The sequence below is a fragment of the Amblyraja radiata genome, chromosome 23 (assembly GCF_010909765.2).
Source record: "Amblyraja radiata isolate CabotCenter1 chromosome 23, sAmbRad1.1.pri, whole genome shotgun sequence".
Lineage (NCBI taxonomy): Eukaryota > Metazoa > Chordata > Chondrichthyes > Rajiformes > Rajidae > Amblyraja > Amblyraja radiata.
The window spans coordinates 1,589,107-1,614,846 of NC_045978.1; the positions used below are offsets into that span (position 1 = coordinate 1,589,107).

At 46.5% G+C, this 25,740-nt stretch overlaps 1 protein-coding gene across 3 annotated transcripts in view; it reads left to right on the forward strand.

Moving 5' to 3' along the window:
- Positions 1-22,766, forward strand: part of ptprt (protein tyrosine phosphatase receptor type T) — a 588,177-nt gene extending 565,411 nt beyond the window's left edge. For all 3 annotated transcript variants that reach the window (XM_033041307.1, XM_033041304.1, XM_033041305.1), the window contains 8 exons: positions 1,414-1,549; positions 7,430-7,579; positions 10,812-10,985; positions 12,074-12,205; positions 14,319-14,444; positions 18,563-18,726; positions 19,775-19,910; positions 21,578-22,766. In XM_033041307.1, the coding sequence (XP_032897198.1) occupies positions 1,414-1,549; positions 7,430-7,579; positions 10,812-10,985; positions 12,074-12,205; positions 14,319-14,444; positions 18,563-18,726; positions 19,775-19,910; positions 21,578-21,631 (1,072 nt within the window). In that variant the 3' untranslated portion in view covers positions 21,632-22,766. The remainder of the gene's footprint in view (positions 1-1,413; positions 1,550-7,429; positions 7,580-10,811; positions 10,986-12,073; positions 12,206-14,318; positions 14,445-18,562; positions 18,727-19,774; positions 19,911-21,577) is intronic.
- Positions 22,767-25,740: the final 2,974 nt, after the last annotated feature.

The window sequence follows — 25,740 nt, forward strand, 5'->3', positions numbered from 1 at the left end:
TCGCTCCCTATTATAGTGGCAGTGATACTCTGTACCGACGTACAGTAACATTCATTTTAGTAAACAGTTCAGTACGAGTATCACTGTACACAAGCACTTAGATACATCGTAGGTAAGCATCTCAGATACAGTACAAGTGTACAGTAGTCGTACGCTGAGACGGTATGCAGAGTCACCAGTTTGACACCATTTTTAAGTCCCAGTTGTGATCAGTGCAGGGATCTTGCCCTGACCATGAAGGCCCGATTATGCACTTATTGCATGCGTGTTGTGTCTGTGTTGTGTCTGTGTTGTGTCTCAGGCTAAGCATGCGGTTCAGTCATAACCTTCGCCATGATAAGTGCAGCTGGTAGAGCCACTGCCTCGCAGCGCCAGAGACCCGGATTCGATCCTGACCTCGGGTGCTGTCTGTGTGGAGTTTGCACTTTCTCCCTGTGACCGCGTGGGTTTCCTCCGGGGGCTCCGGTTTCCTCCCACATCCCAAAGACGTGCAAGTTTGTGGGTCACTTAACCCTCTGTAAATTGCTACTAGTGTGTAGGGAGTGGATGAGGAAGTGGGATTACATAGAACTAGTGTGAACGGGTGATCGATGGCCGGCACGGGCTGGGTGGGCTGAAGAGCCTGTTTCCAATGCTGTACCTTTTTATATCAAATCAGTTAGTTAGTGGACATCGCGGTTATTGTGTTGTTCACACTGAAAAGCTCTTCTCTTTTCGACATTATTATCACAACTTTGACAATCAGAAATTTTTCCCAGAAGGCAAAGCTTGAAGGAAATGTGCTGGGCTTGTTTCATACAAAGAGGGTGGTGGGTGCCTGGAACGCACTTGCATGGTGGTGCTGGAGGCTGACATAATGATGGTTTTTCACTGACTTCTAGATAGATACATGGATATGCAGGGGATGGAGGGCTGTGGATTACATGCAGGTGGATAAGAGATGGTCAATAGACAATAGGTGCTGGAGTAGGCCATTCGGCCCTTCGAGCCAGCACCGCCATTCAATGTGATCATGGCTGATCATCCCCAATCAGTACCCCGTTCCTGCCTTCTCCCCATATCCCCTGACTCCGCTATCTTTAAGAGCCCTATCTAGCTCTCTCTTGAAAGTGTCCAGAGAACCGGCCTCCACCGCCCTCTGTGGCAGAGAATTCCACAGACTCACAACTCTCTGTGAGAAAAAGTGTTTCCTCGTCTCCGTTCTAAATGGCTTACCCCTTATTCTTAAACTGTGGCCCCTGGTTCTGGGCTCCCCCAACATCGGGAAATTGAATGGTGGTGCTGGCTTGTAGGACCGAATGGCCAAGTGCAGCACCTGTTTTGTATGTTTCTATGTTTCTAAGACTGGAGGGTCGGGTTGCCTCTTGCTGTGTGTTGCTGCTCCAACATCTCGGTCACCTTATGCCCCTACAGTGCGGGTGCTGGACGGACGGGCTGCTTCATAGCCATCGACATCATGCTGGACATGGCGGATAGTGAAGGAGTCGTGGATGTGTATAACTGCATCCGGGAGCTGCGATCACAGCGGGTCAACATGGTGCAGACCGAGGTACCTGCTGCAGGAGGGACCACCTTACACCCCTCTCATTGTATACCCTATCCATTGCTGCCTAGTATTCAGCACCGCCACAGTACATTCCACCATTCCAAGTTGTCTGTTTACTTGCTGTGACTCTCGAATGTCATGGAGCTGCAGGCCCTTCAGCCCACTCTGCCCATGCCGGCCCGGATACAGGCCCTTCGGCCCACTCTGCCCATGCCGGCCCGGATACAGGCCCTTCGGCCCACTCTGCCCATGCCGGCCCGGATACAGGCCCTTCGGCCCACTCTGCCCATGCTGGCCGAGTTGGCATAGTGAAGTTGTTCTGAAGGGGCAGTTCTTTCATTCAGAGGGTAGACACATGCTGGTCACGGTAGCGCAGCGGTAGAGTTGCTGCCTTACAGCGAATGCAGCGCCAGAGACCCGGGTTCGATCCCGACTACGGGCGCTGCCTGTATGGAGTTTGTACGTTCTCCCCGTGACCTGCGTGGGTTGTCTCCGAGATCTTCGGTTTCCTTCCACACACCAAAGACGTACAGGTTTGTAGGTTAATTGGCTTGGTAAATGTAAAATTGTCCCTGGTGTGTGTAGGATAGTGTTAATGTGCGGGGATCGCTGGTCGGCGCGAACTCGAAGGCCTTTTTCTGCGCTGTATCTCTAAACTAAACTAAACTGCCTGACCCCCTGAGTAACTCCAACTCAGCGAGTCAGGCAGCATCTCTGGATAAAAGGAATAGCTGACGTTTCGAGTCAGAAGTTACTCGAGAATTTTGTGTCTACATTCGGTATAAACCAGCATCTGCAGTTCCTTCCAACTCACACAGAAGGTGGTGGGGATACGGAACGAGTGTAGAGGCAGTAGTTGAGACAGAGGTACTATAACTACTTATAGGTTTTTGTTTACGTTTATTATTATTGTCGTGGTTTTCGTGTCTATCTTCGGTTTAAACCAGCATCTGCAGTTCCTTCCGATTAATTCTACTCCTAATCCTATACCGAGATATAGTCAAAGGCTTTGTTTGCAAGCAATGATCACACAGACCATTTATAGATCCAATCCGTTCTAACTCAAGTACAATGGGCAGAGCAAAGGGGAAGATACAGAGTCTAGTTCAAGTCAAGTCAAGTTTATTTGTCACATACACATACGAGATGTGCAGTGAAATGAAAGTGGCAATGCTCGCGGACTTTTGTGCAAAAGACAAACAACCAAACAAACTATTAACACAATCATAACACACATATTCTTTTACATAATAAATAATGGAAGGAAAAACGTTCAGTAGAGTTAGTCCCTGGTGAGATAGGCGTTTACAGTCCGAATGGACTCTGGGAAGAAACTCCTTCTCAACCTCTCCGTTCTCACAGCATGGCAACGGAGGCGTTTGCCTGACCGTAGCAGCTGGAACAGTCCGTTGCAGGGGTGGAAGGGGTCTCTCATGATATTGTTGGCTCTGGAGTTGCACCTCCTGATGTATAGTTCCTGCAGGGGGGCAAGTGAAGTTCCCATAGTGCGTTCGGCCGAACGCACTACTCTCTGCAGAGCCTTCTTGTCCTTGGCAGAGCAATTCCCAAACCAGATGGTAATGTTCCCGGACAAGATACTTTCCACCGCCGCTGCGTAGAAGCACTGGAGGATCCTCGGAGACACTCTGAATTTCCTCAATTGCCTGAGGTGGTAAAGGCGCTGCCTTGCCTTACTCACGAGTGCTGAGGCGTGTGATGCCCATGTCATATCCTCGGAGATGTGGACTCCCAGATATTTAAAACAGTTCGCCCCATCCACAGGATCCCCATTTATCCTCAATGGTGTGTACGTCCTCGGATGATGTGCCCTCCTAAAGTCCATGATCAGCTCCTTCGTTTTTTTGATGTTCAAGAGGAGGCAGTTATCCTGGCACCAGAGTGCTAGACCAGCCACCTCCTCCCGGTAGGCCTTCTCGTCATTGTCTGAGATCAGGCCCACCACCACAGTGTCATCAGCAAACTTAATTATTGAGTTGGAGCTGAACCTAGCCACACAGTCATGTGTGTACAGGGAGTACAATAGGGGGCTGAGGACGCAACCCTGGGGCGATCCTGTGCTCAGGGTGAGGGACTTCGATGTATTCCCTCCCATCTTGACTACCTGGGGCCTGGCGGTGAGAAAGTCCAGGACCCAGGCACACAGGGAGGTGTTGAGCCCCAATTCCATTAGCTTCCCGGCCAGTCTGGTGGGGACTATCGTGTTGAAGGCTGAACTGTAGTCTATGAACAGCATCCTCACGTAGCCCCCCTTCTGGCTGTCCAGATGGGAGAGAGCGGTGTGCAAGACATGGGAGACCGCATCGTCCATGGATCTGTTCGGACGGTATGCGAACTGCAACGGGTCCATGTTCCGAGGGAGGAAGGCGCAGATGTGTTTCTTCACCAGCCTCTCAAAGCATTTCATGACTACCGAGGTAAGGGCCACCGGACGGTAGTCATTCAGACAGGCTGGGGAGGCATTTTTTGGTACCGGTACAATGATGGATTTTTTGAAGTAGGCAGGGACCATGGACTTGCCCAGGGAGAGGTTGAATAATGTAGTGAGCACCGGAGCTAGCTGAGTAGCACAGGACTGAGTACTCGCCCCGAGATGCCATCGGGGCCTGCAGCTTTTCCCGTGTTCACCATTGTCACCGTGTCTCAGCATTGTAGCGCATCAGTTCCAAGTCCAATGTCCACAATGGGGTAGAGGTGAATCGGACAGTACCCTGGCTGATGGAAGGACCGTTCAGAAGCCTGATAACAGAGGGGAGGAAGTTGTTCCTGAGTCTGGTGGCGCAAGTTGGGCAGAAGGGCCTGTTTCCTGCTGTATCATTTACATTCACAGTTCACATCAATAAAAAAGCAACTTCAACTGGAGGAATTAACAGACACTTGGACAGGTCCATGAATAGTAAAGGTTTAGACGATAGACAATAGGTGCAGGAGTAGGCCATTCGGCCCTTCGAGCCAGCACCGCCTATCAATATGATCATGGCTGATCATCCACAATCAGTACCCCGTTCCTGCCTTCTCCCCATATCCCCTGACTCCGCTATCTTTAAGGGCCCTATCTAGCTCTCTCTTGAAAGCATCCAGAGAACCGGCCTCCACCACCCTCTGAGGCAGAGAATTCCACAGACTCACAACACAACTCACAAGAGAGAGTTAGATAGAGTTCTAGGGGCTAGTGGAGTCAAGGGATATGGGGAGAAGGCAGGCGACGTTTCAGGTCGAGACCCTTCTTCAGACCCGCCTCCCCATTCCTTGTCTCCAGAGATGCTGCCTGTCCCGCTGAGTTACTCCAGCTTTTTGTGTCTATCTGTTATGTTTTGCTGTTTCCGCGACGGTCTCGTGGTGACACTGACATTTACCTACCTAATAGCATTTGCATAGTAATATGCACTTGGCTTCCAAAAGGCAATTCATTGTGTGAAATGCTTTGAACTTGTATAATGACATGGTAAGACACTGTGTGAATGCGGGAAGGATTGTGTTTATTGTAACAAGCGGAGAGAAGCACAGAATATTAATGGGCAGAGACAATATCAGTAATAAAGTCACAATGCATGTGGCACTAATGGCCTTTCCACTTGGATGAATATATAGATTGAGAAGAGATAATCAGTTTGATTCGCTAAGGTAGTTTTCTAATTAAAATAAATATTGATAACTGGAGATTTATTCCATATTTTTCTGCTCGATGTGTCTGTTGATGGAGATGGAGGCATTGTTACAGTCACAGTCGTACAGCATAGAATCAGGCCCTTCGGCCCAACTAGTGGGAGAGTCTAGAGTTAGAGGCCATCACCTCAGAATAAAAGGACGTACCTTTAGAAAGGAGATGAGGAGGGATTATTTTGGCCAGAGGGTGGTGAATCTGTGGAATTCATTGCCACAAGGGGCTGTGGAGGCCAAGTCAGTGGATATTTTTAAGGCGGAGATTGACAGATTCTTGATTAGTACGGGTATCAGGGGTTATGGGGAGAAGGCAGGAGAATGGGGTTGAGAGGGAGAGATAGATCAGCCATGATTGAATGGCGGTGTAGACTCGATGGGGCGAATGGCCTAATTCGGCTCCTAAAACCTATGAACTCGTTCATACCAACCAAGTTGCCCCATCTGTGGTAGCCCCACCTGCCTGCGTTTGGCCCATGTCCCTCCAAACTTTCCAATCCATGTACCTGTCCAACATATGTTTGTATATTGTTATTGTACCTGCCTCAACTACTCCCTCTGGCAGCTCGTTCCATACACCCACCACCCTCTGTGTGAAAAGCTGCCCCTCACGTTCCTTTTAGTTCAGTTTAGAGATACAGCCTGGAAACAGGCCCTTCGGCCCACCTGGCCCGCGCCGACCAGCGATCCCCGCACACAAACACTATCCTACACACACTAGGGACAATGTTTACATTTACCAAGCCAATTAACCCACAAACCTGAACGTCTTTGGAGTGTGGGAGGAAACCGAAGATCTCGGAGAAAACCCACGCAGGTCACGGGGAGAACGTGCAAACTCCGTACAGACAGCACCCGTAGTCGGGGATTGAACCCGGGTCTCCAGCGCTGCATTCGGTGTAAGGCAGCGACTCTACCGCTGCGCCACCGTGACTGTTCCTATTAAATCTTTCCCCTCTCACCTTAAACCTCTGCCCTCTAGGTCATGATTTCTCTATCCTGGTGAAATAAATGACAGTGCATTCACCCTATCTATTCCTCTCATGATTTTATACACCTCTATAAGATCATCCCTCAGCCTCCTGCACTACATGGACTAAAGTCCTAAGCCTGCCTCACTTCTCCCTGCAGCTTAGACCAGGTCTGCTGCCAACATCGGTCTCTGTGCAACCTGGCAGCACGAGAGGGATTTGCCTGTCGAGTCTGTCACCTGACTCACTGCATCCTTGAATGGTTTCCCATTAAAATTAATTTGTGTGAATCAGAACAGCTTTGTTGCTCTGGAGCACAGCTTTGCTTCAGGAAGGTCAGCTTATCAAAGTTCCCCGAGAACTCCAAAGATATAAGAAAATAAAGAAATAAAAAAGTTGGAGGAACCACGGCAGAAATCAGGACGGTCAAATGCCATGGGGCTTGAAGGCTAATCGGCCCTCTGTAAATTGCCCCTAGTGTGTAGGGAGTGGATGAGAAAGTGGGAGATCATAGATCTGGATTGCACGGGTGATCAATGGTGGGCCGAAGGGCCTGTTTCCCTGCTGTATCTCTAAACTCTTTCATTCCAGCAAGTGCAGTTTCTTCATAACCAACTAACATGAGATAGCAGAGTCATAGAGTGATCCAGTTGTCCACACCAGCCAACATGTCCCAGCTACACTAGTCCCACCTGCCCGCGCTTGGTCCATATCCCTCCAAACCAGTCCTATTCATCAACCTGTCCAACTGTTTCTTAAATGTTGGGATAGCCCCAGCCTCAACGACCTCCCCTGGCAGCTCGTTCCATACACCCACCATACACTGTGTGAAAAAGATACCCCTCGGATTCCTATTAAATTCCTATGGAATTTTCACACACAGAGTTATGAGTCTGTGGAATTCAGAGGGCGGTGGAGGCCGGTTCTCTGGATATTTTCAATAGAGAGCTAGATAGGGCTCTTGAAGATAGCGGAGTGTGGGGATATGGGAAGGAGGCAGGAACGGGTTACTGATTGTGGATGATCAGCCATGATCACATTGAATGGCGGTGCTGGCTTGAAGGGGCGAATGCCCTACTCCTGCGCCTATTGTCTATTGTCTATTGCCTATAAATCTTTCCCCCTTCACCTTGAACCCATGTCCTCTGGTCCTCGATTCCTCTACTCTTCTACCCGATCTATTCCTCTCATGACCTGATTCACCTCTGCATGTTCTGCTGTTTTTGATCTGCAGGAGCAATATGTCTTTGTACACGATGCCATTCTCGAGGCGTGTCTGTGTGGGAACACGGCCATACCTGTCTGTGAGTTCCGAGCTAACTTCTACAACATCACGAAGGTGGACCCACAGACCAACTCCAGTCAGATCAAAGATGAGTTTCAGGTGAGCAAATGTGAGAAAACGCTGCTGAAATACACGGCTTTAAGTAAGGAATGTGTGGGATTAGTGAAGGATATTCAATGGCAGTGATATCAGCAGGCTTGGCGATCGCTTCGCCCAACAACTCCGCTCAGTTCGCATTAACCAACCTGATCTCCCGGTGGCTCAGCACTTCAACTCCACCTCCCATTCCGATTCCGATCTTTCTGTCCAAGGCCTCCTCCATGGCCAGAGTGAGTCCCACCGTAAATTGGAGGAGCAGCACCTCATATTTCGCTTGGGAAGTTCACACCCCAGCGGTATGAACATTGACTTCTCCAATTTCAGGTAGTCCCTGCTTTCCTCCTCCTTCCCCTCCCCTTCCCAGCTCCCCCACAGCCCACAGACTCCGCCTTTTCCTTTTTTCCTTGTGGAGGGAATGGACAGGCAATTTTGGGTCGGGACTCTTCTTCAGACTGATGGAGTAGGGGGGAGAAGAAGCTGGACAAGAGAGGTGCAGGATAAAGGCATGCGAGTGACAATAGACAATAGACAATAGACAATAGACAATAGGTGCAGGAGTAGGCCATTTGGCCCTCCGAGCCAGCACCGCCATTCAATGTGATCATGGCTGATCATCCCCAATCAGTACCCCGTTCCTGCCTTCTCCCCATATCCCCTGACTCCGTTATTCTTAAGAGCCCTATCTAGCTCTCTCTTGAAAGCATCCAGAGAACCTGCCTCCACCGCCCTCTGAAGCAGAGAATTCCACAGACTCACAACTCTCTGTGAGGAAAAAGTATTCCTCGTCTCCGTTCTAAATATCTTACCCCTTATTCTTAAACTGTGGCCCCTGGTTCTGGACTCCCCCAATTGGGGACATGTTTCCTGCCTCTAGTGTGTCCAAGCCCTTAACAATCTTATATGTTTCAATGAGATATCCTCTCATCCTTCTAAACTCCAGAGTGTACAGGCCCAGCCGCTCCATTCTCTCAGCATTTGACAGCCCCGCCATCCCGGGAATTAACCTTGTAAACCTACGCTGCACTCCCTCAATAGCACGAATGTCCTTCCTCAAATTAGGGGACCAAAACTGCATGGGTGGAGTGATGGGTGGATACATGTGAAGTGGGTGATTAGTTTAGTTTAGTGTCAGTTTAGTTTATCGTAACCAGTACCGAGGTACAGTGAACAGCTTTTGCTGCGTGTGACCAGTCAGCGGAAAGACAATACATGATTACAATCAAGCCGTTCCCAGACATCAAAGCAGGAGAAATGAGAACACAGGTTGCAGAGCATTAGAAACATAAAAAATAGATGCAGGACAAGGCCATTCGGCCCTTCGAGCCAGCACCGCCATTCAATATGATCATGGCTGATCATCCAAAATCAGTACACCGTCCCTGCCTTCTCCCCATATCCCTTGATTCCCTAAGTATTAAATCTCTCTTGTTCCATACACCCACCACTCTTTGTGTGAGCAGGGGAGGGATTTGTGAGAACATGGGCATATCTCCGTGCACTTGGAGACCAGGACGTTATCTCAGAGAGGCTACTCAGCCTGAGTAATCTCAGTTTACTCGAGGTTTATAGACGGGAAGATAAGACCCTGGAACTTGGAGATGCAGAACACAGCCATATCCATTGATGTCTCTCTGGAGAAGAGATTCAAGAGTCAAGAGAGTTTTATTGTCATGTGGCCCAGATAGGACAATGACATTCGTGCTTGCTGCAGCACAACAGAATATGTAATCATAATACAGAATGGGAGATATAAGTTCAGTGTGTCTATATACCATAGACCATATATATACGCAATAAATAAACAGATAAAGTGCAATAGACTTAGTTCAGAGTTTGTTTGATGTTGTGTTTAATAGCTTGATGGCTGTGGGGAAGAAGCTGTTCCTGAACCTGGATGTTCCAGATGTCAAGCTCCTGTACCTTTTTCCTGATGGCAGCGGAGAGATGAGTGTGTGGCCAGGATGGTGTGGGTCTTTGTGAAGTGCGGGTGATTTAACGACTTATTGAGATACGGAGGAAGGTCATTGTAGTGAATTCTTAAGAATGAATTAAAATGTTGAGAAAAGAAAAAAATTAAGTAGTTGATACATTACGTTTTATTCAAATTTAAATTAAATGTCATAAGGTCGTAAGGTCATGTGAAAGAAGTAGAATTAGGCCATTCGGCCCATCAAGTCTACTCCACCATTCAATCATGGCTGATCTATCTCTCCCTCCTAACCCCATTCTCCTGCCTTCTCCCCATAACCTCAGACACCCGTACTAATCAAGAATCTAATCTATCTATCTAAATATATCCACTGACGGCCTCCGCGGCCTTCTGTGGCAAAGAATTCCACAGATTCACCACCCTCTGATTAAAGAAATGTCTCCTCATCTCCTTCCTAAGTGTAAGCAGTCTAACTCCTCCTTTAGCTAGTTATCGCCACGCGCCTACAGAGAAATAGTACAGAACCTACCACAAACATGCAGGTACAGCAGGCAGTGAAGAAAGCGAATGGCATGTTGGCCTTTATAACAAGAGGAGTTGAATATAGGAGCAAAGAGGTCATTCTGCAGTTGTTCAGGGCCCTGTTGAGACCACATCTGGAGTATTGTGTGCAATTTTGGTCCCCTCATTTGAGAAAGGACATTCTTGCTGCAACGTAGGTTTACAAGGTTAATTCCCGGGATGGCGGAACTGTCATATGCTGAGAGAATGGAGCGGCTGAGCTTGTATACTCTGGAATTTAGAAGGATGAGAGGCTATCTTATTGAAACGTATAAGATTACTAAGGGTTTGGACACGCTAGAGGCAGGAAACATGTTCCCGGTGTTGGGGGAGTCCAGAATCAGGTGCCACAGTTTAAGAATAAGGGGTAAGCTATTTAGAACGGAGACAAGGAAACACTTTTTCTCACAGAGAGTTGTGAGTCTGTGGAATTCTCTCTCAGAGGGCGGTGGAAGCAGGTTCTCTGGATACTTTGAAGAGAGGGCTAGATTGGGCTCTTAAAGATAGCAGAGTCAGGGGATATGGGGAGAAGGCAGGAACGGGGTACTGATCAGCCATGATCACATTGAATGGCGGTGCTGGCTCGAAGGACCGAATGGCCTACTCTTGCACCTATTGTCTATTGTCTAAACTGCCGCCTGTCCATGTCCTTCACAGATGCTGCCTGACATGCTAGGTTTCTCCAGCACTGTGTGTTTTGAGTGGAGCGCTGATGATGGTTTTGTGCCCGTTGTTTTGTAGACGCTGAATATCGTCACCCCTCGTGTCCGAGCCGAAGATTGCAGTGTGGGGCTGTTGCCGCGCAACCACAACAAGAACCGCAACATGGATGTACTCCCCCCGGATCGCTGCCTGCCCTTCCTCATTTCTGTTGATGGAGAAACCAGTAACTATATCAATGCAGCACTTATGGACGTAAGTACAAGACCACTCTTTATCAGTTTGTGTATAACGCTTGGGTAGACACAAAGTGCTGGAGAGAAGGAATGGGTGACCGTTCGGGTCGAGACCCTTCTTCAGACTGATGTCAGGGGAGTGGGTGGTACAGAGATAAAATGTAGTCAGAGACAGTGAGACTGGTGGGAGAACTGGGAAGGGAGAGGGGATAGAGTTCTCCCACCCACTCCCCTGGCATCAGTCTGAAGTCAGCCATTCCTTCTTTCCAGAGATGCTGCCTGTCCCGCTGAGTTACTCCAGCATTTTTGTGTCAAGCTTGGCATCATGTTCGGCACAGACATTGTGGGCTGAAGAGCCTGTCCCTGTGCTGACCCGCTCCACGCTCCACATTTGTGCAGATTAAAATACCGTATTTAAACTTCCTATGGTACGTCAGAAGCCTGTTCTGACCTAACATTATTTCAAAGACGTTTACTTAATCATGGCCTGATAACGGCGGAAAATCGAATACTTAAGTTTTGGAAACGCACATCAGTCCCTACTGTGAAGATGTGGATTACAAACATGTCCGAGACACTACATTTGGAAAATATTAGGCTTGTCTTGGCAGAAAAAACAGATCAATTTTTCAAGACATGGACAGCCTTTACCGAATTCTTACAAGGATAGTATGGCACAACACAACTTTGGATTTAAATCCAACTATGGGTTGGGTGAGGTGGGGGGGGGGGGGGACGAGAGGCAGGTATATCTCCACTTTTTTCTTTTTTTTCCGTTTTTTTTCTCCTTTTCCTCTCTTATATCTTTATTCACTCTTTAGCCACACTACTCTAATAGTCTAGGGGTCCTATCTTTTCACTTTTCACTTTTTCCCTCTCTTGTTCTGTCTCTTATCTTTTCCCTTATTTTCAGGCTGAAAGGTTAAAATTGAAGCTGTACAATAATTGTATAATGTTAGATGCTGAATGTTTTATTCTTGTGCAATTGCTTCGAATAAAAATCATTAAAAATAAATAAATAAATAAATAAATAAATAAATAGGCTTTCTATGAATCGCCTGTGTGTGTGACACTGTTGACTAACGTGTTGTTCCCTGGTCCCCACAGAGCCACAAACAGCCCGCTGCCTTTATCGTCACCCAGCACCCGTTGCCAAACACTGTCACTGACTTCTGGAGATTAGTGTTTGATTATCACTGCTCAGCCATCGTCATGTTGAATGAACTCGACGCCGCGCAGGTAGGGTGGGGGGGGGTCAGTCGCTACCGTGTTCCTGTCTTTTCCGCATTCCCCCTGTCTTACTGTGGACCAGGCTTGTAAGAAAACGCTACTCAGAGTCGTGGAGGAAGAGAAGGAGGCGTTAAATGATCCATTTGTTTACCTTCATCTAATTATTAACACACTGTCTCCAACTGGTGCAGCTCACAGCTTCATTTCCAGCCTAGAATTGAACTTAGTCATGGAGCGATACAAACAGGCCCTTCGGCCCATCATGGTCCATGCATACCATGATGCCCCACCTGAGCTTGGCCCATTGGCCAGCATTTGCCCCATATCCCTCTAAACCTTTCCTTTCCACATAACCTTCATAGAAACATAGAAAATAGGTGCAGGAGGAGGCCATTCGGCCCTTCGAACCTTCGAGTTTTCCATGTAACATTCCAAGTGCCTTTTAAAGGTAGACAATAATGCTGGAGAAACTCAGCGGGTGAGGCAGCATCTATGGCAGTATCTATGCTGCCTCGCCCACTGAGTTTCTCCAGCATTTTTGTCTACCTTTGATTTTTCCAGCATCTGCAGTTCTTTCTTAAACAAGTGTCATCTAAATGTTGTTATTGTACCAGCCTCAACTACCTCCTCTGGCAGCTCGTTCCATACACCCACCATCCACTGTGTGAAAAAGTTGCCCCTCAGGCACGCTGGTGCAGCGGTAGAGTTGCTGCCTTACAGTGCTTGCAGCGCCAGAGACCCAGGTTTGATCCCAACTACAGGTGCTGTCTGTACGGAGTTTGTGCGTTCTCCCCGTGACCCCGTGGGTTTTCTCAGAGATCTTCGATTTCCTCCCACACTCCAAAGACGTGCAGGTTTGTAGGTTAATTTGCTTGGTGTATGTGTAAATTGTCCCTAGTGTGTGTAGGATAGTGTTAATGTGCGGGGATCGCTGGTCGGTGCGGACTCGGTGGGCCAAAGTGCCTGTTTCCGCGCTGTATCTCGAAATCTAAACTAAACAAAACTAAATAATTCCCTTCTCACCTTAAACCTCTGCCCTCTGGTCCTTGATTCCTCTATCGTGGTCTATCCTGCGACCATTCACCATGTCTATTCTGTCGTGATTGTATACACTTCGAGATGATCTCCCCTCAGCCACCTGCGCTCCTAGCCTGCCCGACCCTTCCTTATAACTTGGTCATTGGGTCATAAGCGACAGGAGTAGAATTAGGCCATTTGGCCCATCAAGTCTACTTCAGCATACAATCATGGCTCATCTATCTCCCTCATATCCCCATTCTCCCCATAACCTGTGACACCTGTACTAGTCAAACCACCAACATCCTGGTAAATCCTCTCCGGACTCTTCTCGGCTCCATGACATAACCTTATATTACTGAGCAAATTGCGCTTAAGGCTATAAATGTAAAGAAAGTGAGGCTACCTGTGGAAGTAGAGGTTTGAGTTTAGTTCGGAGACACAGCACAGACCTTCACCTCACCCGAGTCCACGCCGACCATCGATCACCCACCCGTTCACTCATTCTCAGTTAAGCCGCTTTCTCATCCACCCCCTAACCCACGCTCGGGACAATTTACAGAGGACCAATTAATGTATAAACCCGCACGGTCTTTGGGGATGTGGGGGGGAAACCGGAGCGCCCGGAGGAAACCTACAGGGAGAACGTGCAAACTCCACACAAACTGCACCTGAGCTCAGGATCGAACCCAGGTCTCTGACACTGTGAGGCAGCAGCTCTACCCGCTGCGCCACTGTGCTCCCCTATTTAATGTGGAGTGTGGGAAGATTGTACTTAAATTAATTCTAATATGCACATCGATGTTGCTTTTTGGAAATGTTAACAGCAGGTGAAATATCAGCAGATTTGAATCCGATCTATCATCTTCCAATTGGTCTGTAGAGACTTTTCCCTTTCCAATCTGACATAACTATTTCCACCAAACCGCTTGCAGACAGAGAATGCCTCAACAGGATAAGTGTTTAGCCAACTTGTAGTAGGTCGAGTTTAAGATCCACCAGTAATTCCGTATTCTGACAGTGACTCTAATGAAAGTCCTTATAAAAATCTTTGTGTCTCAGCGTTCGCGTCAGCCTACATAAGTGATTGTGTCTTTTCAACCAGCTCTGCATTCAGTACTGGCCAGAGAAGAGCTTGTGTTGTTATGGCCCCATTCAAGTGGAATTCATCTCCGCAGACTTTGAAGAGGATATAATTGTTCGTGTCTTTCGGATCTACAACATGGCACGGGTAAGAGAATCCACCAGCGTTCAAATGTCTATTCATCAACAGCGTTTATACAAATGCAACTCTTTACTCAGTCAGGCTCTGAAATCCACCCATTTTCTATGTTGAAAGGGCATTGTGTGGCAAGGCAAATCTTTCCACAACTCTTATTGTTCCATTTTTAATGAAGTTCGCATTATTAGAATGGGTGGAAGAGTAAATACTTGGCCGCTCGCTGTGTCATGAGAATATCCCCCAAGCTTTTTATCACTAATTCATGGAAGAGTTTTGAAAAGTAGATCTTTCTGTGAAGGATTTCGGTGTAAGGGTTCAGATCTGGAACATTCGTGGGGTCAGACAGCATGGCAACAGGCCCTTCGGCCCACTCATCCATCCTGACCAAGATGCCCCATCTACGCTAGCCCCATTTGACCCCTATCCCTCTAAACTTTTCCTATCCATATACTCGTCCAGAAGTATTTTACTATAAATGTTGTTATTGTGCCTGCCTCAACAACTTCCTCTGGCATTTACTTCAATGTACCTATTCAATTCAATGCAGTTTTGGTCCCCTAATTCGAGGAAGGACATTCTTGCTATTGAGGGAGTGCAGCGTAGGTTCACAAGGTTAATTCCCGGGATGTCGGGACTGTCATATGCTGAGATAATGGAGCAGCTGGGCTTGTATACTCTGGAGTTTAGAAGGATGAGAGGATATCTTATTGAAACGTATAAGATTATTAAGGGTTTGGACACGCCAGAGGCTATCTTTAAGAGCCCTATCTAGCTCTCTATTGAAATGATCCAGAGAACCGGCCTCCACCTCCCTCTGAGAATCTCGTGTGTGAACTTGATAAGCAGATTTCATTGTACGTTAAATCAAAGATGAGAAACAACACAAAATGTTGGAGACAAGAGAATGCAGATTGGTGGAATCTTGACTTGGAAAACAAAGTTCTGGAGGAACTCAATGGGTCAGGCAGCATCGGCGGAGGGAATGGACAGATCAGTCTGAGTTAAGGTCCAGACCCGAACCATGGTCTATCCATTCCCCCCACAGATGTTGCCTGACCCGCTGAGTTCCCCCAGCACCTTGTTTGTTGCAACAGAAAATATTGTCATCTATTGTGGTTTAACCACAAGGCAGGGGTGAGAACTGATATCCAATGGAGCTGAAGAACCATCATGATGTGTGTCAGAAACTGTCTTGGAGTGGCCGAGTTGTTATTTAATTAAAAGCAAAAATCATTCTGAGGGCTGGGACATTGATCGATTTAGAGATGCTTAATCACTGATTGATTAAAAAGTCATCAAGCAAAATTAATCATCTTTAAAAAAAAAACTAATATGTCCAGTTTTTCTGCAGTGGGCAGACAGCCAATAGTTCTGAGCTTCACTTTATTCCAGTACGGTGATTCTGGCATCTATGGTTCAACTGATAATCTTTGCAGAAACTTCTGGGTCAACATGTAAGGCAACAGGTCACTGAGGCACAGCATGCGGTGGGTAGATACGTTGGTTATTGGTGAGGCAGCACCTGGAGTCTTGGTTCTCTCTACATCATCGTCTAGATCTCCCATATCCCCATGTTGGGGGAGTCCAGAACCAGGGGCCACAGTTTAAGAATAAAGGGTAAGCCATTTGGAACCGAGATGAGGAAACACTTTTTCACACAGAGAGTTGTGAGTCTGTGGAATTCTCTGCCTCAGAGAGCAGTGGAGGCCGGTTCTCTGGTTACTTTCAAGAGAGAGCTAGATCAGGCTCATAAATATAGCGGAGTCAGGGGATATGGGGAGAAGGCAGGAACGGGGTACTGATTGGGGATGATCAACCATGATCACATTGAATGGCGGTGCTGTCTCGGAGGGCCGAATGGCCTCTACTCCTGCACCTGTTGTCTATTGTCTGTTGTCTATCACTCTCTGTGTGAAGATGTGACCCTCGGGTTTATATTAATCTTTCACCTCCCACCTTAAACCTATATCCTCTGGTTCTTGGTTCCCCTACATTGGGACAAAGACTTTGTGCATTCACTTTGTCTATTCCCCTCATGGTTTTATTCATCTCCACAAGATCGCCCCTCAGCCCCCTGCGCTCCAAGGAATAAAGTCCTAACCTGCCCAACCTCTCCCTATGGCTCTGGCCATCGAGTTCTGGCAACATCCTCGTAAAACCCTCTCTGCCCACTTTGCTGCTTAGGGGCATCTTTCATGTAGCGGGGGGTCACCAAAACTGAACACAACATCCCAGATGTGTAGGAAGTGACTGTAGATACTGGTTTAAACCAAGATAGACACAAAAAGCTGGAGTAACTCAGCGGGGCAGGTAATCGGTGATGTTTCGGATGGAGACCCTTCTTCAGACTAGTTAGCGATAAGGGAAATAGACAATATACAACAGACAACAGACAATAGGTGCAGGAGTAGGCCATTCGGCCCTTCGAGCCAGCACCTCCATTCAATGTGATCATGGCTGATCATCCACAAAGGCAAAGGCAAATTTATTTGTATAGCACCATTCGTGCGAACAGCAATTCAAGGTGCTTTACAGGAAAGAAAAAATAAAATAGTCAATAATTAAAAATTGCAAAATAAGCAATACGACAAATGTATGAATAATAAAACGATTTTAAAAAGCACATAAAAGGGTTAAAATTAGACGGTTAAGATCCACAATCAGTACCCTGTTCCTGCCTTCTCCCCATATCCCCTGACTCCGCTATCTTTAAGAGCCCCATCCAGCTCTCTCTTGAAAGTATCCAGAGAACCTGCCTCCACCGCCCTCTGAGGCAGAGAATTCCACACTCACAAGTGAAAAATTGTTTCCTCATCTCGGTTCCAAATGGCTTACCCTTTATTCTTAAACTGTGGCCCCTGGTTCTGGACTCCCCCAACATGGGGATATGGGAGATCTAGACGATGATGTAGAGAGAACCAAGACTCCAGGTGCTGCCTCACCAATAACCAACGTATCTACCCACCGCATGCTGTGCCTCAGTGACCTGTTGCCTTACATGTTGACCCAGACGTTTCTGCAAAGATTATCAGTTGAACCATAGATGACAGAATCACCGTACTGGAATAAAGTGAAGCTCAGAACTATTGGCTGTCTGCCCACTGCAGAAAAACTGGACATATTAAGTTTTTTTTTAAAGATGATTAATTTTGCTTGATGACTTTTTAATCAATCAGTGATTAAGCATCTGTAAATCGATCAATGTCCCAGCCCTCAGAATGATTTTTGCTTTTAATTAAATAACAACTCGGCCACTCCAAGACAGTTTCTGACACACATCATGATGGTTCTTCAGCTCCATTGGATATCAGTTCTCACCCCTGCCTTGTGGTTAAACCACAATAGATGACAATATTTTCTGTTGCAACAAACAAGGTGCTGGGGGAACTCAGCGGGTCAGGCAGCATCTGTGGGGGGAATGGATAGACCATGGTTCGGGTCTGGACCTTAACTCAGACTGATCTGTCCATTCCCTCCACCGATGCTACCTGACCCATTGAGTTCCTCCAGAACTTTGTTTTCCAAGTCAAGATTCCACCAATCTGCATTCTCTTGTCTCCAACATTTTGTGTTGTTTCTCATCTTTGATTTAACGTACGATGAAATCTTCTTAACGAGTCCACACAAAAGATTCTCAGAGGGCGGTGGGGGCCGGTTCTCTGGAAACTTTCAAGAGAGAGCTAGATAGGGCTCTTAAAGATAACGGAGTCAGGGGGTATGGGGAGAAGGCAGGAACAAGGTACTGATTGGGGATGATCAGCCATGATCACATTGAATGGCGGTGCTGGCTCGAATAGACACCTATTGTCTATTGTCTATTAGAGGTTGTTCAGCCAGAGCTGAACACACATCTCGGCATCTGCACACAATGGTGTCTGTCTTGTCACTTCTTGTGCTTCTTGTGCGTGGTGGTGGAAGGATTGGTGGAGACAGGGCCGCGACGTGAACCCTCTTTCTTCACCCCGTGTGATGAAACGGCCAAATGTCATTGTGCGTTTGGCTTCAGATGTTAAAGTTTGCGATGCGTGTATTTTGTTGCGTGGGAGTGCGGACGCAGTCACGTGAGGGCGCTTGCGTGGGAGTGCGGTCACGTGTCGGCGCTGATCTCTCTGTCAATTTCCTTGCAGCCTCAGGATGGCTATCGCATCGTGCAGCAGTTCCAGTTCATTGGCTGGCCTTCCTACAGGGACATCCCCATGTCCAAGCGGTCTTTCCTGAAGCTGATCAAACGTTTGGAGAAGTGGCAGGAAGAGTACAGCGGTGGTGACGGGCGTACAGTGGTGCACTGTTTGTGAGTGTCAGCAACACACACTTGTCATCACCTTTACCTATAGAGTCACGGAAACTGGCCCTTCAGCCCAACTCGCCCATGCCAACCAAGATCCCCTAATTACACTAATGGGCCTGTCCCACTTACGTGGCTTTTTCAGCGACTGCTGGCACCCGTCATAGGTTGTTGCAGGTTGCCGAAAATGTTCAACATGTTGAAAATCTAGCAGCGACCAGAACAAGGTACGACTCTCCGCGACATGTCGCCAGGGTGTCACCTGTATGTTTGTGAGTCGTCTCCTCAGTCGCCCAAAGAGTCGTAGCGTCTTTCAGGTCGCCACTGGATTTTCAACATGTTGAACATTTTCGGCCACCTGCAACAACTATGACGGGTGCCGGCAGTCGCCAAAAAAGTTGCGTAAGTGGGACAGGCCCATTAGACCCACCTGCCTGCGATTTGAGTTTGAGTTTGTTTTAGTTTATTGTCACATGTACCGAGGTACAGTGAAAAGCTCTTGTTGCGTGCTAACCAGTCAATGGAAAGACGATACAATACATGACTACACAATTACATGACCATCCACAGTGCACAGACGTGAATAGCGTTTAGTGCAAGATAAAGTCCAGTAAATTCTGATCAAAGATAGCCCAAGGGTCTCCAATGAGGTAAATGGGAGGTCAGGACCACACTCTAGCTGATGGTAGGATGGTTCATTTTCCTGGGAAGAAACTATCGCCCATATATCTACATCGGTGAGACCAAGCGTAGGCTTGGCGATCGCTTCGCCCAACACCTCCACTCAGTTCACAATAACCAACCTGATCTCCTGGTGGCCCAGCACTTCAACTCTCCCTCCCATTCCGAATCCGACCTTTCTGTCCTGGGCCTCCTCCAAGGCCAGAGTGAGTCCCACTGTAAATTGGAGGAGCAGCACCTCATATTTCGCTTGGGTAGTTTACACCCCAGCGGTATGAACATTGAACCACTCAGGCCCCTATTAAATCTCACCCCTCTCACCTTAAAGCCTTGTGGTGTACTGGTTGAAGATGCTGGTGCTTTTGTCTTTCAGTAACGGCGGTGGGCGCAGTGGAACACTCTGTGTTGTCCGCAGTATTTGTGAGATGATTCATCAACAGAATATAATAGATGTTTTTCACACCGTTAAAACACTACGGAACAACAAATCCAACATGGTGGACACGCTGGTAAGGCCGAATACTCACTGCGTGCCCTGCTAATCTTGTCACGTTTATAGAAAGGTTTTTAGATCTGGAATTACAAGTGACGTTATTAGATTTAAAAGACGAAGTGCCGAAATAACCCGTGCAGGAAAGAACTGCAGATGCTGGTTTAAATTGAAGGTAAAACACAAAATGCTGGAGCAACTCAGCGGGAGTCTTAAAGATAGCGGAGTCAGGGGATATGGGGAGAAGGCAGGAACGGGGTACTGATTGGGGATGATCAGCCATGATCACATTGAATGGTGGTGCTGGCTCGAAGGGCCGAATGGCCTACTCCTGCACCTATTGTCTATTGGGATAGACAGCATCTCTGTAGAGAGGGAATGGGTGGCCTTCCGGGTTGACACTAAGTTTTACCCTCTTTAAGATAGACCTTGGTTCATAGTCATGCATTAACCTGTTAAACTGAACACTCTGCTAAAATAGCATTTACGTTTTGGTTGTTACTGTAACAAAAGTAACATGGTCATAGATCAGACAATGTGGCCCAACTTGCCCACGCCGACCAACATGCCCCAACTACACTAGTCCCACCTACCCACGCTTGGCCCATAACTCTCCAAGCCTTTCCTATCCGTGTAGCCATCCAAATATTAGACGTGGGCAGTTACAGCTTCAGCAAATAATTCCACTTCAGTGGTTCTTGGTTCTTTGGTTCTTGGTTTCTTGGTCCTCCAAAATATTCCAAATGGAATTTAAACTGGAGGTGGTACCTCATGGTGATACCCCATCTCCCCCCTCCCCCACACCTCTCTCCCCCTCCCCTCTCTCCTCCCCTCCCCCACCCCTCTCTCCTCCCCCTCTCCATCTCCCTCTCCTCACCCCTCTCCCTCTCCTCCCCCTCCCAGCGGGTAGAGCTGCTGCCTCACAGCGCCAGAGACCCGGGTTCGATCCTGACCTCGGGTGCTGTCTGTGTGGAGTTCGCACGTTCTCCCTGTGACCCGTGTGGGTATTCTCCGGGTGCTCCGGCTTCCTCCCACATCCCAAAGTCCGTGCGGGTTTGTAGGTTAATTGGCCCGGTGTGAACAGGTGATCGATGGTCGGTGGGGATTTGGGGTGGAGATGGTTGCCTGGGGAATTTATCTGGAGCTGAGATCGTTGACATTCAGTCATCGCATCTATCATTTGTTTAAGAAGGAACTCTAGATGCTGGAAAATCTAAGGTAGAAATGCTGGAGAAACTCAGCGGGTGCAGCAGCATCTATGGAGCGAAGGAAATAGGCAACGTTGCCTATTTCCTTTGGGTTTCGGCCCGAAACGTTGCCTATTTCCTTCGCTCCATAGATGCTGCTGCACCCGCTGAGTTTCTCCAGCATTTTTGTCTACCACCGCATCTATCATTCTCTCCTCTCTCCCAACTTTCTTCCCCCACCCGCACAGAATCAGTCTAAAGGATCCTGAGCCGAATGATCTCCAGAGACGCTGCCTGGTCTTCTGGGTTACTCCAGCACTCTAAGTCAATAGGTGCAGGAGTAAGCCATTCGGCCCTTCTGTGTCCTTGTGGCCAGGTTTGGTTCCTGCCACTGGATTGGTTTTTATAGATCCATTGTGGATATGTATGTATGCGGAGCTGCTAATCGCAATGAGAGTCCCATGATTTATGGGGAATGTTCTGTTTTTTCCCCTTCCAGGAGCAATACAAATTCTGCTACGATGTGGCCTTGGATTACTTGTGTTCCTTTTGACGATGAGAAGAGTTGCCAGGGTAACGCAGTGACATTTTGGGCAAAGAAGCCTTCTCTGACTTGTGGAAAAGTGCTCGTCCAGAAGACCTTTGTATAACTCTGTGCGTTCAAACCCTTGGGGAGGCAGGAACGAGGGTGAACACGGCATCTCCTGCCCACAGGACTACCCGCAATGGCCAAGGATCACTCCAGACTTTATGGGAGTTCCACATTTGCCAGAGGTTCTGACGTATTCAGTTTGAATTTTGATTTTTGCCAGCTGTACATTTTGTTGGTTGTCCTTGTGTTACATTTGTTGAAACGACACTATTAGCCAAGTATGGCTTAGTTTTATTTAGCATTTCCTGGTAACCCGTATCAGAAATGCTAATTAAGACTGGGCAATGATATTCCTGTTAGACGTTTGTTGTGTTGACGTTGATGTTCCCAAAGGCAGCAGGTTGACATTGGAGAGGCACAGTTTGGAGGGAACCAATTATTTTGTGAAAACAAGCCTCTAAAATGTCCTTCTAACTTTCAAGCAACTTTCAACTGGTCTTCAGGCACCTGACCTATAAACAGAGTAAGCCATTGTTTGATCACTTGTGACTGAGACAATTGAAGGTTCATCTTAATAATCTGTGATGTGTCCAGTGTAGAAAGTGTTCTTGAAGTTGTGTGGTTGCAGCTTAGAATACTTCTGGGAAATATATGTAAAACACTTTGGCATTTTTCTTTACAATTTATTTCATACAGAATGAGTTATGGATCATGTGTACAATTTTGTTCAGCATTCTATTTCCCTTTCTGTGACTTTACTGAAAGAGATATCACACAAATACTCACCTGTCAGTCCCAGGTGTGTGAAGTTGTTATCAACCACTAAGGCACAATGTTAAAATGTTTGCTTTAAGCTCCAAAATCAACTGGTTATTTACTGCAAAATAGGATGGGGTGCATTAGGGAGCAGTGATTTATATATGAGATTAAAAGCTGAATTGCATAGAAACTGGAAATCTGGAATGAAAAACAGGACCTCTTAAAAATGTACCAAACTAAAGTGGTTAAAAAAAAAAGTGATACAAAGAACTGCAGATGCTGGTTCACAAAATAACACACAAAGTGCTGGAGTAACTCAGCGGGCCAGGCAGCATTTCTCGAGAACATGGATAGATGATGTTTTGGGTCGGGGCCCTCTTCAGAAGACAAGTCCCGATCCAAAATGTCACCTATCCATGTCCTCCAGAGATGCTGCCTGACCCGCTGAGTTACTCCAGCACTCTGTGAAACGTCACCTATCCATGTTCTCCACAGATGCTGCCTGACCCGCTGAGTTACTCCAGCACTCTGTGAAACGTCACCTATCCATGTTCTCCACAGATGCTGCCTGACCCGCTGAGTTACTCCAGCACTCTGTGAAACGTCACCTATCCATGTTCTCCACAGATGCTGCCTGACCCACTGAGTTACTCCAGCACTCTGTGTCCATTTTTGGGGGTAAAACAGGCTTGACTTTTCTGATGTGATCCCGAATCAGGATTTGGAAATAAATAATTTGATCAAAGGCGTTAAACAGTTATTTTAACATGTTGCTCATTGAACTAAGTTCTATGTTAATTTCAAGTGACCTGTTTTCATTTCTCTGGAGAATGCCTCACCATTCATTTATCCACTGTTCCAATCTCGTTAACTTGCAAATGGAAAAAAAACAGGTTAAACCTCGATGGAAATTAACGTCATTGGATTAGTCAGAGCGTTAACCATAAGGTTGAGGAGATTCTGTTTCTGGCCATTACATACCTGTTCCCACTGATTAATGCAGACATGGGTAAGGTGCTCTGTGTCAGAAGATTGCAGTTATCCGAGAGCCTTGTAAAGGTGACTTGTTGTACTTTGGGTGTGATTTAGCCAAATTCATCCCTCTCTTTGTTACTGGCTGAAAACAAAAGTGTTGTATCAACTGTGTACAGTACGTCTCTTGTCAGTTCCACTGAAGTCCCGTCAAAGCATAATTCTTATACTTTTACTAAACTTTAATCAACTTATCATCCTTGTAGATAATATGAATGCCATGAAGACATATTTATAAGAGAAGAGTGAAATTTGAGTTATACAAAGTCCTGAAACTTTACAAGGGACCTTAAAATTCTACCTCTATCAGGTTGTTTGGTTGTGGCTCAGAATACCGCTGGGGAATATATGTAAAACACTTTGCTTTGTCTGGCATTTTTCTTTACAATTTATTTTATACAGAATGAGTTATGGATCATTTGTGCAACTTTGTTCGGCATAAGAATATTTTATCTCCCATTCTGTGACATTACTGAAAGAGATATCACACCAATACTCACCTGTCAGTCCCAGGTGTGTGAAGTCGTGGTCAACCAGTAAAATGTTTGTGCTAAACTCCAAGATAAAACATGTGCTGCAACGTTAGGCCTTTGCCGAGTTTGTGGCATTGTTAGTGCATGGTTGCGGTAAATCTTAGCGCCCATGTGGCCGGTTGAGGCAATTGATTCTTTCTTTATTCCTTGACATTCAGTTATAAAAATCATGTAATTTGATTGTGAAAGATCAAAGCAATATTCTTGGATCTAATTCGTGCCAAAACGAAAAAATGGGGCTTGACTGTAATAACCTGAAACACCCTGAACAGCCAACGATGAGACACAATTGACTCCATACTGACCCATAAATCAATGGCTGGTATAAATAATCTTGCAAGCTTCATGCTGTGTCGGTGAGATGCAATCCAACACGCATTGTACTTTCACTCTGAATTTTTTCTGCGCCATTCTGTCCACTCATTTCAGCAGAAAAGCAAGCTAGGCTATTCAGTGTGCTCTCCCCAGTTTAAATACTAACTCTGTGTAAGCAGGATATTACAGCAATGTACAGCAAGAAAATATTCACCTCAGTATGTCCCCCCCCCCCCCCCCCCCCATCCTGCTCATCAGTGCGTGTTGTCCCCTTTTACAATCAGTTTCTGTGTTTCGTAGGTGATGCATGTTGCGACATTCAATGTATGATATTCTGTAGTAGGTTCCTTTTCCAGCTTCATAAATTGTGCTCAGTTACGTTAAGTCAAATAATATATGAAATATATTTTTGACGGTACATAAAAAGTAATGTGACCTTTTTACAACTACTACACCATTTGATTAATTTATTCTTGTATGTTGTAAGGAAATGTTTGTAACATGGGCTGTGAGCCGCTTGTATTATAAAATAAATGGAATATGTGATGCATGTGTGATTCCCTCTGCTGCCAGTATGATTATCGTGTAAAATATGGGGGAGTCCAAAACTAGAGCTTCTTCCCCAGTTATCTCAGGATCAGCTTCTTCCCCTCTGTTATCAGGCTTCTGAACCAACCTTCCATAGGCTAGGGTACTCTCCCATTCACCTCTACCCCGTTGCGGACATTGGACTTTGTAGGTATGTTACAAAACTTACCTTCAGCGGCGCTGCAGTTCTGTCACTGGCCATGTGCTCGACTTTGGCGCCTTTAAGAGGGGGGCGGGTTTAAAATGCCGTTTTTCTCCAGCCTGTTCAAATCGATCTTTGTCAGGCTGTTTAGTTGCTGAAGAAAAATCGCTCGGACATCCATTTTATTAAGTTTATTAAAATTAGCGCTGGATAATTTAATAGCAGGAGTAAAATTAAAATCGTCTTCTAAAGCCGTCAATGCCGACAACGGGACGGATCTCACGTAGGGGACAAAGCAAGATACACCGTTTATTTTTACATATAAACGTGTTTCTTAGGATGCCTTTAATCAAAATTTCATGTTATGAAAATGTGACTATATACGAACCGGCAGTATTTTTCTTGCCGATATGGGGTTCAAATTCACTGCAATCGCAACGTTCCAAACGATCACGTTCCACAAATTCTCACTTGCAAGATGATTTAAATGGCCATTAATTTACGGGAATTAATAATAATAATAATAATAAACTTTATTTATAAAGCGCTTTAAACAACCGCAGTTGCCACAAAATGCTGTACATGAGAACTCATGGACAAAAAGTTATTACAAACCATTAAAAACCGTAAAACGAAGGACTAAAAACAGTAAAAATTAAAAGACATTAAAAGCACTAAGAACAGGAGCAATGTCTCAGCCA